Here is an 18,049-nt window from a genome sequence, read left to right on the forward strand (position 1 = left end):
TCGCCAGAGTTGCTCACTAAATACTTCTAATTCTACTCTGGGCATTTACCAGCTAGCTGCCTTTGAGATAGGTGGGAACCCTGTGATTTGCTTTAGTCAATGAAATGTGGGCCATGCGACATGTCACTTCCACATGGAAGTTTTAGGAACCAGAGTGCAATTTACCATGTGTCCCTCACCTCCCCTGCCCCCCCCTTTTTGAATGATTTTATTTATTTATCCATGAGAGACACACAGAGAGAGGCAGAGACACAGGCAGAGGGAGAAGCAGGCTCCATGCAGAGAGCGGATGTGGGGCTCGATCCAAGGTCTCCAGGGTCACCCCCTGGGCAGACTCAACCGCTGGGCCACCCAGGCGTCCCTCACCTCCCGTTTCTTGCCTCCACAGTTGTGGAGGACGAGGGAGCCTCCCTCAGCCTGGGTCCCTGCGTGAGGACAACAAAGACGAGCGCCCCCTGCTGGCCGACGACGGCTAAGTCGCAGGAATGAGACCGCCTCTGTGGTCCAAGCGGTTGAGGGGCGCCAGCCCCTTACTGCAGCCGCTCCGGGTCTCGGGTCTCGGATGCTTGGGAGTACGCTAGCCCTGGGCCCATCACCCAGTGAAGAGGCCGCAGCCAGGCACGCAGCCCCTCCACCGTCAAGCGTCTGAATGGTCAGGGTTGTCCTGGTCGGCTGTGCCCCAAACAGGATCGTGGACCATTAGCGACAGTCAGACAGAGCTGGGCTGGAAAGAGCCCTGGCAAAGGAACCCTGACAGGGCGCCCGCTGCCTGAGGCCGCACTGGTGACTGTTGGCCGGGGGTGACCTGGAAGAGTAGAAGGAACTGGCCAGAGCGCTCACCGAGATTTGCTAAGAAATAACAAGAGAAACCCATGTCACGCACTTAGCACCCCATTCGGTGGGCAGGCATGTAACCAAGGTCATGACCTTTCTCCACATCAATTCATGGAAGTCACACAAAAGGGAGTAGTGATTCCAGGCTATAGGGATGAGGGCTCGATTTGGTGGCACTGCATGAAAAAGGCAAAAGTGTCCCTTGTCCCCACCTGCACAATGGAACAGAAGCCAAGTGCCACAGAGCAGAAGATGGAGGTGTTGAGAAGGTCTGAGACCACACTTGTGCCCTCGTGGGCCATTCAGAATCTTGGGAGTAAATGGCCAGGGGACCAGCCTGGCTCTGGCTGGGTTTTCTCCTACAGGGCGTGGTGCGGCCAGCTTCCCATCCCCCCCCTCCAGGTCCTCTAGAGAACCAGGGGTGCTTAGCAGCCTGCAGGCCTCTCCTCTGATGGCAGCACAAGCCCAGCGCTACCCCTCTCTCCTCATCCCTGCTGAAAATGTCCTCACTCCTTCCCTCCCCCCGGAGGCTAGACGTGGCTCAGGAGGCCCTTGGTGAAGGAAGAAACAGGCTGGATCTGATCTGTCTTTTCCTTGACTGCTACAGGGAATGGTCCTCCTGTCCTTGGACAAGGCAGAGGCAGGCTGAACGGGGCTGCAGGCTGGCCCTGCACTCAAGTGTGAGCTCAGACCTGGCCTCTCCCATGCCAGGCTGGGTCTCTCTACAGGAGACCATCGGCTCCCGATGATACCCCACATGGGCCAGTGCCTCCCTTATGTCTCTCCTCCCAGTCCCTGAAGCCCGGGATAGGCCTCTGCAAACCCATGGGCTTTTAATGAAACTCTAAACTGCTCTGAGAAAACTACTCAGAGCTGAATGCAACCACCTGGGGTCTGAGCCGGACAGGAGGGAAGAGGCTGTTGTTCTGGCCCCTGGAGAAAGGCAGTCGGGAGAGGACAGAAAAGCTGGGGTGGGGGGGTGGGGAGGGTCACCAGCAAGTCACTGAATTCCCAAGTCTGAATCCTGTGAAATGGTGAGAGAGACATGTCTCATTGGACTGTGGTCATAAATACCACAAGGCCTGTAGCTACAGTGAGCCTGGAGCCTGGAGACAAGGTGTCCGCACTAAACCTGCGTGACAGACATTCAGGGGCTACACACTTGCCAGGAACACTTAGCTAGAGAAAGGGTTAGGGGAGAATTTTCCAGAGAAATTATGTTCTGTTCACCGGCAAAGGACAGAGGGGCAGAGTGTGGCAAAGGAAATCTGGACGAGATTGTCAGAGGGTGGTGAGGAAGCCACCTCCAGGGTCGTCTGTGCCTGGGGACAGGGGGGAAAGGGAGAGATGCTAGGAACACCGGGGAACATCTAGAGCCTCACCTCAGCTGCCAACGCCCCTGAAGCCCCCCAGCAATATGAGCCAGGCCAGGAGCCTCAACCTGACCCCCACGGATAGCATGAACCCCTTTGGGAGTCTGCACTCTGTCTAAGCTGCTTCCTACCTGGGGTGTCGAGATGCGGACTATGGCGGATGTGCCCACCCCCACCAGCCTGAAGCCATGGAGTGGGCTTCCCCCCCCCCAGTCCTGCCTGCAACATTGCCACCTTCCAGTGATGCTCTGGGGGGTGGGGTGGGGTGGGGCAGCTGTCTGGGGAGGCAAGAGGGAGAACTGCAGAGATGCATAAACATGTTAGGTGAGGGCCAAAGGGGTCAATGTCCTCACAGCAAAGTGCTGTGACACCTCGTGGCCACCTCCAGGTTCCCTTCTAGTCTGACAACTCACACTTCCTAGAATCTGAGTGGCGGGCACCTGGACCAGGGAAAATAATCAAACTTTTCAGAAAAAGAAACCTTTCTATCAGAGGGAGCCACCCAAAGAAAGAGGCAACAGCTACCAAGGTTTACCCATTTTTATTTTTTATAAAACAAGCTACAAAGATCTCCTCCCTCCTCACAAAGGAAAGCCACACAGCACAGCCTAGACGTGTGTGAGAGTGAAGACGCCAGGGTTGGGGAAGAAGGGGGCTTCTGAATTTCCACAGGGAGGCACCCTCTCTGTGTTTTCATGCTTCCTCCAGGCCAGGGAAAGGGGCCCAGGCCTCCTGGAGGTCCATCTAGCTCCAGCTGCCGTGCCATCAGGTCCCGGCCAACAAAGGGAGGGGGGCTCCCTTTCCTCCTTACCATGTTGGCCTGGGGCCTCCAGTCACCCCTGAGACAACCTCTAGGACTTGTTCCACAATAGCAAGAACCTTCTCTGTCCTGAGGCCCCACCGGAGCGTGTCCTGAAAAGGCCTCTAGTGGGCCACTGCTTATGGCGCCAATGCCTTCCAGACCCAAAATGGGGGACAGTCTGCTGAGGTGGGCGCACTTAGGGGAATGCTGGGTGGGATACCCGATGAGGCCAGATTTCCAAGAGCAATCCCATAGGGGCACCAGCCCCGGGGTACCTGCCCTCCTTCAATGCTGCCACAGTGGCTCAAGGGAAGAGACACTGTCACTCATTGCTCTCTGCGTGAGGGCTGTCTGAACGGGCACAGCCACCACCCAGGCAGAGGAAGCTGGGGCAGCCTACAGTGGAATCCCAATAACATGTCTGTGGAAGGCTAGGCCTGGATTTCCCCCTAGCTGGGCTATTGGCCCTACACTTCCAGGGTCGGGGCAAGGGGGCCGGTGGCAGAAGTAGGAGGCCCGGGATCGGTTTTGCTCTGGAATTGGCCTTGAGCCTGGAAGCCCTTAGGGGCATTTGAGGGAATAGAAAGAACCTCGATATTAGGTTAAAAACCAATGAAACCATTGAGTTACCAATGAGATGACCAGCCCAACTCCTCCCTCAGGCTTGTGATAACCACGAGGACAGGACGGCAGGGCGGATATAGAGTGGAGAAGACCCCGTCTGACCCGGTGTAGAGAGGGCCAGCCTCAGGAAGCCACGCCTGTGCGTCCGAGGGGAGCTGGCCCTGCTCTCAGCAGAGGGGCCTTTGTCCTGGTCCCTCCACTGCTTAAACGTCCAACATCTACATAGAAGCCCCACTGCATGTCTTTTTGTCCTTTGCCTCCCTTCTCGTGCTTTACAGAGTAGATGCTAAACATGGGTGAAAAGGTTTCAAACGATGTAATGCAAATCCTCCGAGGACCAGTGGGGTTACGAGGATGCTGGCGTCCCCATGGACGGATTGTGGGCCGCCTGAGGGTCTGGAGAGCAGGAACACATGGGCACGGGAGAATTGGTGCCGGTGCTGGCTACCGCCCTCCCTCTGGGGGCAGCTCCCATCTGTCCTCCAACCCAACCTCCTTCGAGAAGGCCAACTGCCCAGTGACTTGCCAGCTCTGACAGCTAAAGCAAGGGGCAGTACCCCCCTCCCACCAGAAAAGAACCGATGGAGTCGACAATATAATCTGCGGGCTCCAGTCTTTACGCACACACACAGGGTCAGTCTCCAAATGGAATCCAGGTGGGCTATGGGCACAGTCTGGGTTCTAGAAAGCTGGGCTATGTGTCCAGAGCCCCTGCCACAAGAGCAGGGAGAGGGAGGGGAATAAACAAACAGCAATGCCAACGCCTGTACAAAAGAACTATACAATTTACATATATATTTATGTACAGTATATAAATCTCTTTCTTCTCAGTCCCCGAAACAAACACCCTCCCCCCAAACCTGCCCCCCCAAAACCCCTCAAAGTTGTCAGTAGCAGATCCAAAAACTTACAATAAGAGAGAGAATAAACAGTCTTTTTCCCTTTCCTTTTCCCACTGTGGTATTAGATACTGGTGTTTAAAAATGCAACCAGAAAGAAAACACGCAAATGAGGGTTATCAAAAGTGCAAACACGGTGGGCACCACTCATGTTACATGGGATGTGGCCGGGCCTGGGGAGCTGGTGAAGGTTGGGCATCGGGCAGTCCGTCCTGCCTCCCTGGTCTCTCCACCTGCCCTGTGGTTTTCCACTCCTTAGACGAGGCGTCCTACTGAAGGGGAAGCAGAAGCAAGAAGTTAGAGGTGGGTTCGTGAGAAACCCAACTATACACACCAGTTTCATCAGAAGGGCAGCCTGTTAGATATGGGCTGGGTGGGATGCAAGGACCCTCGACGTGCAGATAAGCCCGAGTTTTACTGGCCCATCCTTGGCCACGGGGCGTACCACAATGGCCCCTGAAACAAGTTTGGCATTCCAGAGACTAAGGCTTTGGCGAGGAAACACAGCTGGGGGTGTGCAGTCTGTATAAACCATGTACCCCCAGATGCTAGCCTTTCAGCCTGGGAGGGCCAGGGGTGACTTTATACGTGGAGATGGCAGGACCCTTGTAGCACGAACTGATCTTTCTCTTGTGTCCTCAGCAAACAAACATGGAAAATGGGAGCCTGAGTAACTTGGCCAACGCCTCCACTCTTGCTGTACTACCAGGACTGCATCTAGGGGGCCCACGGAGGAGACCCCGGAAAGAAGGCAACTTACTGAATGGGTTTGGGCCTGCCTGTTTGTCCTGGGGGAAGCTACCAAGACTACCACCTGCAACAAACAGGAACATATGATATTCAGGTGGCCTTGCCCCGGAGAACTGGTGGCGCTTCCTCTGTACCTGGCTGCCTGTCTCCTCAACCTCTGGAATGAATGGACTCAGGAAGAGCCAAGTGTTGTGTGTACTCCCTGTTCTGTGGCTGTTGGTGGCCCTGTTCTGCCTGGGTGAAGCCACCACTGGCCAGCACCTTTAAACATAGGCTAGGCCCTCAGTAGGAGGCCTCTCTGAAATCCCCTCAGTTACTAGCTACAAAGGGCGTTGGTGCTGATGGACGTCTGCATAACCTTCTTGGGTCCTGGCTTTCCAAGTCAGAGAACATTAGGGGTGGAGGTAATCTTAGCGACCATCTGGTCCAGCCCCTTCATCTAACAAATCTGCAAACTGAGGCTTGGAGCAATTGAGTGAGTTAACCAAGGTCCAAGTCTCACCCTGCTAATACCCGCTCTGCCCCATAGGGTGTTGACAGGTCCCGGAGGCTTCTGCAGGGCCCAGGGCTCCTTGCGGAGGAGAGGTGGGTACATGAAGAGGTGGGCCACTCTGTGTGATCCCGGGAGGCCACGTGACTCTGTGCGTGGACCTTACCCCCGCTGGGTCAGTCTACAGAATGGGAATTGGGGCCACTGCGGTGCTGCCTCTGCTCTGCCTCTCACAGGACTGCTTGAGGACTGACTCAATCCATGAAGTGGAGACAGGGCTCTGAAGAGTAGGAGGTGCTCCGGGAACCCACACCCACCCCTGGTCATGCGAACCCACAGCTCAACTCCCCCGTCTCCCAGTTACGCTAACATTCCTAAGGCCTGAGAACGAGCGACAGAACCCAGGGTGGGTGAGGCCTGGGCTAGATATCGGTATGTCCGATTGTACAGATGAGGAAACAAGCCCGGAAAGAGAGTGATGGGCCCCGGGGCCGGCAGGCGGGCAGGGACAATCCCACCTGGCCCCGCATCCCATCATCACCTGCCCGTCCAGCAGCGCCTGCGGTCAGCGGTGAGGAGAAAGATTCCCACACGGAGAGAGGCGCCGAAGCGGTGCTGCCCACCGCGCACTGGGAGAGGAAATGCACGCCGGGCAGGATCCAGCCCCGGCTTGTGGAGGCTTGCGCGCTGATCCTTTACCCAAATCCCGTCATTCACCCCCCGGAGCACCGTTACATGATAGTTGTAAGATGATCAAATTGTCCCCGGGTTATGATGGTGGAACTGAGACCTGGAGACGGCACAGCTCTTCTGTGTGAAGTGAACTCAGACCCGGCTACGTCCTCCCAGGGCTGTGCTCTGAAGGGGGGGCGGCAGTGGGGGGAGGAAAAGCCTGATCCCAGGGCGGGCAGCAGCCTCGGGCACTGCCAAGGGAGGGTTGGGATTTTTCACAAATGGAGGAAACAGTCTCCAGCCTGCCTGCCTCATGGGACGGTGACAATCATCCTGATGCAGATGCTTTATAAACTGGGAAGGACCAGCTAAGAAGGCCTGGCCCTCAGAACGTCTGACCCTTTCATGCTGTGCAGACAGCTCAGCTCCCCAGTCAGCAGTTTTAGTAACAACACTTGTGTTCGCGAAGCATTTCCAGAGAATAAGGTCCCTCAGATCCAACGCGACACTCATCCCTAAACTGCGGTGGGCTCCCCCAGCCCCCTGGGGGCCCCCATCTGGCATGCAAGCCCCTCTCAGCCCACCAGGGGGCACCGCATGACACCAGATGACCAACGCATGGCTCATTCCTCACATGCCTTCCACCCAAGTGGCTTTTCTTCAGCTCCCCAGGAGCAGAAGGACCCAGAGAATCTGCCTTCAGCCGGTGGGTATGTTCCTCTACTACTACCAATTCCTTTTGTGCATTCACCACAAACCAGGTTACTGGGCTAAGTTCCTCACGTGCACCATCTTGTTAAATCTTCACACCAGGTCTATGAGACAGACACTTTCATCTCCATTTTGCAGACAAGGAAACTGAGGCTCAGAGAGCTTAGATGACTGGCCAAAGTTACAGGGCTAGTGAGTGGCAGAGCTGGGATTAGAAGCCAGGTATGCTTCAGAGCTTCTGTTCTTACCCACAGCCCCCAGCCCTGCCTCCCCTATACCTCTCACTAATGGTCCTTTCTCCTGCAGGCACTGCCTGCTTGGAAACTATGGGTCTCCCTGTGTGTTTGCTCTCGACTACCTGCTCTGGCAACCTCTACTCCTGCTCACGCCACCCCCACTGGGTCTGCTCCCCCCGCTTCTCCAGACTCACCACTGGTCTTGTCTCCCTTGGCCTTCCACCGAGACTGGCAAGCAAGATTGGCCTGCTCACCCAAGGGACCATCTTCAAACACTCTAGAGTCCTTCTCGTGGAGGGGACAGTATTCTTGCCTGGACATCCTGAGGCTGGGTGCAAGTGCCAGCTTGCTACCTCACGTGTGACCTCTGATCTCAACCAGAGTGCTATTCCTCTCTTGGCTCATCTAGACACCTCGACTGCAAAATGGGCTGAGGGCACGTGCACACACAGATGTGCTCACACACACATGCAGATATGCAGAGAGACACATGTAGAGACACGTGCACATGCATACAAGTGCACAGACCATGCACTCAAGACACATGCCTACATACACAGACATGCCCCAGGGGGACATGCACAGACGTGCCTATGCACAGACACGTGGGGAGACACGCACACCTGACGCAGGTACCCCAGCCATACTTTCAACCAGGCAGTGCATTCTGACGTCAGCAGGGGTCCCAGGAGCTCTTAGGCCTCTCCTGTCCCACTGCTGGGTCTCAGAAGAGAGGTGAGGGTGCTGGGCCATACCCCGAAGCACTTTAGAGGCCTCCCTGGGCAAAGCAGTGAAGGTAACTGGAAACTAACCCCTGTCCTCAGCGAGGTCTTCCAGGGTCAGCAGACACCCAGTGCCTGGCAAAGCTGTGGAGAAAGGCTGGGAAGACCCTTTCTGCTCTGTGAACAAGAGGTCACCACACTCGGCCTCTCCTTGGCATCTGTGTGCTGTGTAGGCTAGGGGACTGAAGGCAGAGCCGTTACAGATCCCTGTGAGTCCTTCCTTCCTCCATCCTTAACATGCTCCTGGGTGAGCCTAGGATCTACACTGGCACTGGGTGCCCTCTTTCCAGTACTGGTCCTCTGCCTGTGCTCTGAGAAATGAGCGTAAGTGTGTAAAGTGTGATGTCGACACAGGGGGCAGCCCCTCACCCATGTGTTCACTCAGCTGACAAGGATGTGATGGTGCCATGCATGGTCCTGGGGCGGGGGGGGCAGGGGATGGCGCTGGAAGACTGCACTACATGTGGTATGTGCTGCTGCTCAAGGCAATAATCTTAACAGTGATGCTGAACTTCTATCAGGTTCCTTCACTGAGTCGGGCACTGGCTAAATGTTTTCACTCCCTGTCCCACTGAATCAGCACGACAGTCCTATGAGGTAGATACCATGGTTATTCCCCTTGTACAGATGAAGACACTGAGAGCCAGAATGGCTGGGTAGTTTGTATATAGTAAAGGAGCTAGTCTGTGGCAGAGACGGGGTTTGAGTCATGACATTGCGCTGCATCCTGGGGACTCAGAGTACTGTGGGAACATGGAGAGGCATCCTCAATCAGACAGGAGTGCCCAGAGCGATGAGTCACTCACCCAGGGTCACAGGCCCCAGAGCCAAAGCCGGAACCAGCTATGGAGGGGGCGGATACCAAGACAGGGTACCTAGTGGTAATTCATCCACTTCCTGTCTACCCTTTGGGCTCACGGTGTCAGTTGAGGATTAGCACCAGGAAAAGCCCTTAGGCTTTCTCCCTGGGCAATGTCGGCTTTCTCATAGCTTCCACTTCATATAAATGGGTATCACCTGCATGAAAGAACCACCCATCCTTCAGGTGCATCCAACTTGACATGTCCAAACCATGGTGTTCCCCATCCCCCTATGCCTTTCTTCCATGTTGCCCAACTCAGCAAAGAGACTCACCCTCCAGTTGCCCAGACCAACCTCCATCCCTATAGCCACTTGGTTGCCAGAAATGGCAGGTCTCCCTATCTCAAATCCACCCACTTCTCCTCACCCCCACTGAGCTCTCATAACTCGAGCCTCTGTCACCTCAGGCCACAGCCTCCTGAGGGAACCCTGCCTGGCATGTCTGTGACCCCATTTCCCACCCTGCAGCCTGAATTATTTCTTTAAAGCAAAACCAATCCCATAATTTCTCTGCCTGAACCCCTGGGACGGCCCTCCGCTGCCCTTACGAAGTTGAGACTGTCTCCTTGTCTCCAGTCTGCCTCCTCCCCCCAGCACCTGCCACCTTCAAATATGCATTCCAGTCACACTAAGGCCTCTCAGTTCCTCAACAACTGTCCCCTCACCTCAACACCTTCACTCTTCAATCGCCATCGCTTACAACACTCCTCTCTCCACTGAACCCTTGGGCCAACCAACTCCTACCCATTCCTCAGGTATTGGCTTAGACTAGGGGTTGGCAAACTTATCTGTAAAGGACTAGGTAGTAGATATCTTAGGCTTTGTGGGCCATGTATCGTCTCTCATTTGCTCTTCTTTTTTGAAAATTACATCCCTTTTAAAAATATAAAAACCATACTTAGCTCACAAGTTATACAAAACTAGGCCATGGACTAGATTGGGCCTTGGGCCTTGGGTTGGTTTAGATATCACTTCCTTCACAAAGTTTTCCAAGGCTGTGTGCCCCTGAGCTAATTTAGGTGCCCCTACATATGTTCTTACAATACTCCGTACTTGTTCTATCATGACAGAGATAATTAGGTTTTTGCCGGAATCCATGTTCTCCTCTTTCCAGGCTCCCAGCCTTCCTTATGGTGGGGGTGTGGTGGAACTAGTGGCAGTTCCAGCCAGTGAGATAGGAGAGGTGATGTGTGTCACTTCAGGACTGGCCCATTAAACTCCCCCACGTGCACTGCTCCGTGCTTGACTCCAGCTGGCCAACTGGGAATGGAAATGACCCCCAGGGTGACCTTGAAGCCATGTAATAACGATGGTGGATGGTGGAATCATTCTCGGCCAAGATCTCAGAGTGACTGCATAGAGCAATCTCCCTCCTATTCGTCCCCCTACACACACACACACACACACACACACACACACACACACACACGATCTGGAATCATGCTGAACTATTTACATGGGCGAGATGAACAAATTTCTCCTGCATTGAACCATTACGTGTGGGTCTACTCGTCACTGCAGCCTGGCCTATCCTAACACACACTCTCATAGCATCATAGCACTTACCACAGTGTCCGAAAATGCTTTCCTATCCATCTCCTGGGTAGACTGGAAGGACGGGGACCTTATCTGCTAGCTCCTTCACTGAGCCAGGCATCTAGCCCAGGGCAGAACACACTCTCATAAGTAGTTGAATAAATGAGCACCTGGGCTCTCACCTACTGGGGGAACCCTTGGTCCTTGTGTGCGGGTGGGAGGGGAGGTGGCAAGTTCTTGAAGGCCAGCGAGCACTCACCTTCTTTGCTAACACCCAGGCAGCCCTTCAGCTCAGGCAGTGAGATGACCTTGTCCTTGTTCAGGTCACAGTAGTCAGTGAAACGCCGGGCACACTTCTTGGGCTTGGCTTTCTTCTTCACGTAGCGCTTGAAGGGCTTCATCTCCCGCTTGTTAATGTCGTTGCTACTGTTGCTGTCCAGCTGGCTGAAGTACCAGCGCACCACTCGCTCCTCCAGGGTGTGGCTGGGGTCTGGTTCGGAAAACCTGGGCCACAGGCAGACACCCCCACCCCGGTGATCACCACTCAGGAGCCTGTAGGGACTCTCAGCCCCACGGCCAGTCTCTCCCAGAAAAGCCGGGGTCCTCCTGCTGCACTGCCAGCAACTGGGGAGAAATGGCTCTTCCGAGCCCAGTGCCTCCCAGCCCTGCTCAGCCTGTAGCAGAATTGAGCCATCCTCTCCAGCTTGGTTCTCCAGACTGGAGAGTCTATTTCTTAAGGGTCCCCAAGTGGGTCACCCTTATTATGTGAGCCTGTCCCACCCTCTACCATAGCCAGGAATGTTCTTGTACAAGATGGGTGCTCAATATATATTGGCTAGATTTAATTTACCAGAGTTAACCATGGCTGCGGTCCAAGTTGTCCTCCTGGCCTAGTGTTCACTGCCAGATAAGTTGCTGTTCACACATGAACTTGTACACTCAATGAACATGACTATGGGAAGAGGTGCTCTGAGCATGCACCACAGCCAACACCAGGCCAAGTTCTGGGAGGTGTTGCCCCAGCCTCAAACTGCTCGACATCTTGGTGAGACAGAGCCAACTAATTAGGCAGGGACAATTCACTGTGAGGTTCCCACAGTCCATTTATACATGGTATATAAAGTGGCAAAACCAATGCTTTTATGTGTAACTGTGCACATGCACTACCCATCCATTTTATTTACTTATCCTCTATCTCCCCCTTGCAAAAAACATTCAGGGTGCTAGCTAATATTTAAAACTTCTAGAGCCAATGACAGGTCTGTTCCAGAAGGGGTGACTATGGCTCCTGCTCCCAGGGCTCGGCACGGAGTAAATATGGTCCAGGCCCTTGTGTTCAAGATCCTGGGCAACCTTCCCTTCGCCGGGGAATAAGGCTGAGGTTGGGAGGCCAGTGTCTTCAAATACTTAGTCTGTAGGACACTGAGGCAAACTATAGTATCACCACGGATCAGAAGTGGAGGCAGAGGGTCTCACTGTCACACAGGGATCCTGGCTCAGGGCTTCTGAGCTGCCGGCACATTCTAAAACTATCTGGCAAGAAAAATATCCAAGGCTCTTGCCAATACCTTGGGGTTCTTCCCTGGGGGTTTGCTGAGTTTTCCAGAAAGGAGGGGACCATCTCTGACCCCACCCTTGTGAAGGAGCCAGCAAACTCTTTCCCTTTCCCACCCCCAAGTGACCTCAACGTTTAGGGGAAAAGAAGTTTCATTACCACAAAGAAGCCAGGCATCCCTGCTAGAAGCCCATTCCTAATTAAGTGGACTGCAGTCCCAGGCAGGCCCCCCTGGGCATCCTGGGCTGATTCCAAGACAGCACAATTACTGGATCTGCCAGCGGGACGTCATCCTGACAGGTTTAATGCTGGGAGTACCTGGGGAAGGTGTGAGGGACCATCTGCCCCTGGCTCTCTGGGAACCTGCCTAGTCTGTCATGGAAAGCAGGCTCAGAAGGTCTTTGAAACGGACGTGGAGTTATTCGTTGTGGAACTCAGATTTTTGTTTCTGCCAGCACATGGTATTTTGGTGTTTTAGAGCTCCTTGTTTTACCCACAACATTTGCTCTCAAGCCTGCAGGGTATACCAGATGAGCAGCAGAAAATTCTCTATCAAGATGTTCATGATGCAGGAGGGAAGGTGGCCGGCTCCCTCTCAGAGCACCCTGCCTGCCTGTGTTCCCCTAAATGAGAGGGAGGCCTAGAGCTGCGGAGGAGAGCCAAGAGCCTCAAGGGAGGCACTCCAGCCATTCCCACTGAGAACTCTCTCTCTGGGCTCCTCCCGCCAGGGGCCATGAGAGCCCCATGGTGGCAAAGGCAGCTCTTTCTTTAACCTTTAGGCTCAGCATAGCGTCATGTCTACCTAGAGGCTGGAATAATAAAGCCTCAGTCGCTGAGCCGGGAAGGGATGAGGTCATCCCGCCCAGCCGCCCTGCCAAGAGAGGCCCACTGCCTCTGACACGTGTTGCTGGGCTCCTGCCTGTCCTGTCCGGTTCTCAGCGACTCCACTGAGGGGGCTCCCGTACCTTCCTTTGGGCTGGTCCATGCAAGAAGCAGCTCTTCTCCCCACTTTATAACCTCTGGGGATTTCCTCCTGCACAGAGTGACCATCATTTGGCTCCTGCTCCCTCTTCCTTCCTTTTCTCCTGACTCTCCCTCCTGCCCTATCTCCCTTGTCTGATGGGTCCTGTCCTCCTCACTCCAAGGATACTCACTTCCCAGGGAAAAGCCCTCCGAGGCCCCTCCAAGCTGTGACTCTGGTTCCCTCGACCCTGCCACACTGTCAACCTGACCCGTGGACCCCAAGCGTCTTGCCTCTTCTTCCTTCTTCCACAGCTAGTATAGGGCTCCCTGCTTCTGAACTCCTCTGATTTCCAGAAACCTACATCCCACACCCACTCCTGATAACAGAGCCCAGCTCCACATGTGATCCTGGCAGTGCCAGGGTCCGACTTTGAAACCCAACACTTTGCCCTGGCCAAGCTCCATGTGCATTTAAAGCAAGAATTTCTTAGCTTTGAGGGATCACGGACTCTTCTGAGAACCTAAATGAAGCTATAGTCTTCTCTGGAACAATGCATATGTACGTAGCACTCTGCTGAATTTGGGGGTTTAATGGACTCCCTAAACTTCATCCAGGCTCATGGACTCCGGTAAAGAATCCTTGATCTAGAGGGAGGAGACTCCAGCCATGGCCCCAGAGAATGGTCAACCATAAGCCTTCTGGAAGGAGATGGGGCAAGACAAAGGGTAGTAGCTAGAGGGTCCTCCATACTTCCAGCAAAACATAATAGAAAACTACTGAGGGTATTTAGTCTATACTCTGAAAACCAGGTTTCTGAGTTTACAACAGCCTTAAGTCCCTACCATACTTCATACAAGATCAAGTCAAGACTGAGATAGATCAGAAGTCCAGGTTTAGTCAAACCAGTAGGTGCAAAAGAAGAGCCTAAAGAGGTCTCAGTTAGCTAAGGAGAAGGTGAGATTTTTCCCAGGGGAGTGCTGGATGGCTGGGGCAATAGGGCCTCCCCCAGAGTTTCCGAATCCTCTCAAGCAATCATATTGGAGCCCCTTCCATCACAGTTAGACTCCCTCAAACTTACCCCTGACCTCAAAGCCATACCCCACTGATCCCTCCAGCTCTTGCAGCCTTCTAGAAGTATTTTCTAAAAACACTGGCAACTTGCACTCCTAGCTCTAGGCTTACTTACACTAGCATCAAACCTCCAACCTTTCTCTCATATATGTACACACCATCCCTGCTGGAGATCAGGACTGCTGGAATCCAAATCTGCTCATCAGGCAAGGGCTGGGGACCCTACATCAGAGTTCCATAAATCAGTTCACATCATTGGTGCATGCCTGGGGCTTCCCTATAGGCGAGGTTCCACCTCTGCTAGAAGGATTCATTGAGTGTGTAGAGTTATCCAAGCCTCCTTGGATGTGTGGTATGTGGAAAGTTACATTCAAAGGATACTAAGGGCAGCCCAGGGGGCTCAGCGGTTTAGCGCCGCCTTCAGTCCAGGGTGTGATCCCAGAGACCCGGGATGGAGTCCCACGTCAGGCTCCCTGCATGGAGCAGGCTTCTCCCTCTACCTCTCTCTCTCTCTCTCTCTCTCTCTCTCTCTCTCTCTCTCAATAAATAAATAAAACCTTAAAAAAAAAAAAGGATACCAAATTCCAGATTTTGGAAAAACAAATCCAAAGACTGATGTCAGCTCTGTCTCTGGGCTGTTTTGGTGGCTGTCTTGTTGACTCCTGCCTCCAGGGAGGAGGAAGCCCACTCAAGCTAAGTTCCTCCCGAGACTGGCCCCACTGAGTTGTCTCCCAAATTGAGAGGTGACAGGTGCTGCCCATCTTCTGCAACACTTTTAGTTTTGCTTCTGCAGCCTAATCCTGCCAGGCCTTGGCTGCAACGCACAGCTGAAGAGCCAGCCCCATTCGCCACAAGAAAACTTGCTTTGGCCAAGATCTTGGGCCTTGTTCTGCTGTCCCAAGCAGTTTTAAAGAAGGTGAGGTGGGATGGCCTGGAAGCACTAACCAAGCCAAGCAGACCAACTGAGCCCCATCTGGAGTGGGGTCCAGGCCCTGCCAGCTGTGCGAGCGGGTGGAGCTGGGAAATGCTAAGTCAGCCACATTCCAGCCTCTTCCTTACAAGGCCATCAACAAGTAACTGAGCTGGGCAGGAAGGAGGGAGCCACAGTACAGATGGTCTCTCCTTGGGGGACCACAGGAGGGGCCAGAAGGCTCACACAGTCCATCCCATGTCCCCTCAAAGTTGACTTTCTCTAGGGTGAGACAGAAAAAGGAGAGGGTTTCCTCACTCAAGAAGACTCTGCCAGCTGGGATCTCAGAACTCTTCCTTTGGATCTGACAAATGCTAATAGGTGCCATGGGAGGGCTGAGGTAAGGGGAAGCTCTCCTCCTGGAGCCCTGGTGGGAAGAACCATGAGGATAAGTCAATCATCCCCCAAACCTTCACTGAGAACGGCCATCCTTGAGTGATACTTGCAGGCTGCCCCTCCCATGCACTAACCAAAGATGTTTCCATGGACACCCCATTCTACTTTGCCTATTCTTAGATTTGACCAGTACCGCTTTCCCCCTGTAAATCACGCTGGTAGGCCAGAAAGGGAAGCAGACATCTCCCCTCCCTGCCATGTCCTATAATTAACAAGCCTTCTTCAAACCTGATTAATTTCACCACAAAGGCTCCCTCAAACCATTCTTTCCCCCATAGCTGTAGTGTGGCCTCCCCTCACCTATCCCTCTGATGATAGCTATAACCTTCCCACCTCATCTTGCTCTTTTCCCATCCAGCTTGCCTCAAGCCTTCATGATGATTTTTCAGAAATGCTCATTTAATCATGGGCATTGTGCTGCCCTTGGCATGAATTGCAAGGCCTGCTGTGATCTGGTCTCTGCCCAAATCTATAGCCTTACCTTTTGGCTGCCTCCAGATTTAAGTCATACTTCTTTTTTTTTTTTTTTAAGTCATACTTCTTATGACTCTTTGCACAGGTCCTACCTGGGGCCCCTCTGCCCCAGTCCATCTCGGTTGGTCACACATGAAGATGTGGCTCAAATGTTATCTCCTATATAAAGTCTTCCCTCTCATGCCCACCCGCTACTGAGTCCCTGTGGCACTTTCTTGGCCTCTATTAAGACACTGACTTCATAGTGTGATCATGGGATTATATACCTCTTCTCTCAACCAGACCAAAGGTCCTCCAGGTCAGGGACTGACTATGCCTTTGTCCCGGTTGAATCTAGAACCCAACACAGAGCTTATGCCTGGGGAAGATAGAGATATAAGAGTTTGTGCAAAGCCAAAATCTCCAGGCCCGACAGATGGTAGGTGAGGAGAAGACACGTCTTCCTTGTCCCTTCTTCCCACTGGCCCCAATAATGGTCAGCCTCAACTACCAGACCCTGAGAGGATGTAAGAGGGATCCGAGGTATCTTCCTTGACTTTAGCCTTCTGTGCCTACAGTCTCAATTCTGCATGAATTCAGGACCAAGGCCAAAACCCAGGAAGCCTTGATTCCCAGATCTTCTTCAACAGCCCTATTCTAGATGTGCTGTCCAACCTTCAGCGGCCCTGTGCCTTTGCTCTTTCATCATAGAAGAGTGCCTGGCCAGGGCCCACCCATACGGTGCCCCAAGTCTCTTGGGCCCATCCAGAGTGCTGTTGGGCCCTGATGACAAAGAAGCACCATGGTGAATTTGATGGCTAGATTTGGCCTCACAGTTTGTCTTGCAGCAGTCAGTGATCTCCAGGAAGCCTTCTCAAGGCATGCCTCTCTGTATCAAGTAGGGATCCATCCATCTAGCCACTCATCCTTCTAGCTGTTTATTCATTCAACAAATATTGATTGGTCATCTACTATGTGCCAGGGACTATTCTGAGTTCTAGGAATACAGCTGGGAAGAAGGCAGACAATGTTCCTTCTCTATAGAACTTAAATTTTCATTAAGTAGGGGTGAGACAGACAATAAACAAGCCAGCAAAATATCAGCTAGTGCTTGGCTGAGAAATTCAAAAGAGGTGTGGTGATGGAGTGTGACTGCCAGCCCCTTTGGACTGGTTGGTTGCTACGAAGGTGACATTTCAACAGATAATCGGGGACCATCACTGGAGGATGGGGCCTCCTATTCCAGGCGAGGGCAGGCAGGAACCCCAAGGGTTCAGGTTCAAGGCCTGTTTGAGGAACTGAGAAGGACCAGCAGCAGGAGCACAATGATGGGAGGGAGGTCATGGCCAGTGAGACCCTCCTGCAGGGTCAGTTTAGGTTGGAGCTAGAGCCTACCCTAAATAGAATGAGAGACTCTGGAGGGCTTTAGACCCAGGAAAGCTGGAAAGCCTGACAGCAAGCAGCCTCCCCGTACAAGTGCTTCTCTCTCTTTCTTCCAGGCTCCTCAACCTCCCCGGCCTCCAACCCTCTTGCTGGATTTCTAAACTATTTCTTGGTTCATCTTGCCTGTCCTTTGATTACGAGTGTAGCCTCTAGGTAACACAATTACCAGTGTGGTTCAAACTTCATTCCCATCAAAACCAAACACAGTTTGGCATAATAGGAGCTTAAAATGAAAAACATGTTTAGGAAAGAATTCTTTTTAAATTTCTCCCAACTCTGTAGTACACCTAAAAAAGAGGGTTTTCAAAAAAAAAAAAAAAACCTTTTCCCTGAGGACACATTGGTATTAAAAACATTATAAACTTCTTAGTTTTTATTTTCTGTAAAGATCACTTCAGCCTGCGACTTGAGGGCAAGGCATCAGTCCTGATGTCTTCCAGCTGGTGATGGGGTGAGAGGGACCTGCCTGTGTCCTCAGCCCCTGTGGAGCCCTCACCCACTGGCCCAGGACCCAGCTGGGGTTTGTACTTTCCTGGTGCCTTCAGTCCACCTGGGGCTCAAACCAGGCCATGCTCAAGGGCCCGTCTCCCAAGGCAGCAAGTGGGAACAACTTGAAATCTCGTTTCT

At 53.2% G+C, this 18,049-nt stretch overlaps 1 protein-coding gene across 4 annotated transcripts in view; it reads right to left on the reverse strand.

Annotated features, from left to right (window-relative positions):
• Positions 1-2,729: 2,729 nt before the first annotated feature.
• Positions 2,730-18,049, reverse strand: part of SMOC1 (SPARC related modular calcium binding 1) — a 155,080-nt gene continuing 139,760 nt past the window's right edge. For 2 of the 4 annotated variants that reach the window (XM_055304054.1, XM_055304055.1), the window contains exons 11-13: positions 10,830-11,074; positions 5,293-5,346; positions 2,730-4,804 (exon numbers count right to left, since the gene is read on the reverse strand). In XM_055304054.1, coding sequence (XP_055160029.1) covers positions 4,788-4,804; positions 5,293-5,346; positions 10,830-11,074 — 316 coding nt within the window. In that variant the 3' untranslated portion in view covers positions 2,730-4,787. The remainder of the gene's footprint in view (positions 4,805-5,292; positions 5,347-10,829; positions 11,075-18,049) is intronic. The other 2 variants (XM_055304057.1, XM_055304056.1) reach the window with 2 other exon arrangements.

The sequence above is a fragment of the Nyctereutes procyonoides genome, unplaced genomic scaffold, assembly GCF_905146905.1.
Source record: "Nyctereutes procyonoides isolate TBG_1078 unplaced genomic scaffold, NYPRO_anot_genome, whole genome shotgun sequence".
Taxonomy (NCBI): Eukaryota; Metazoa; Chordata; class Mammalia; order Carnivora; family Canidae; genus Nyctereutes; species Nyctereutes procyonoides.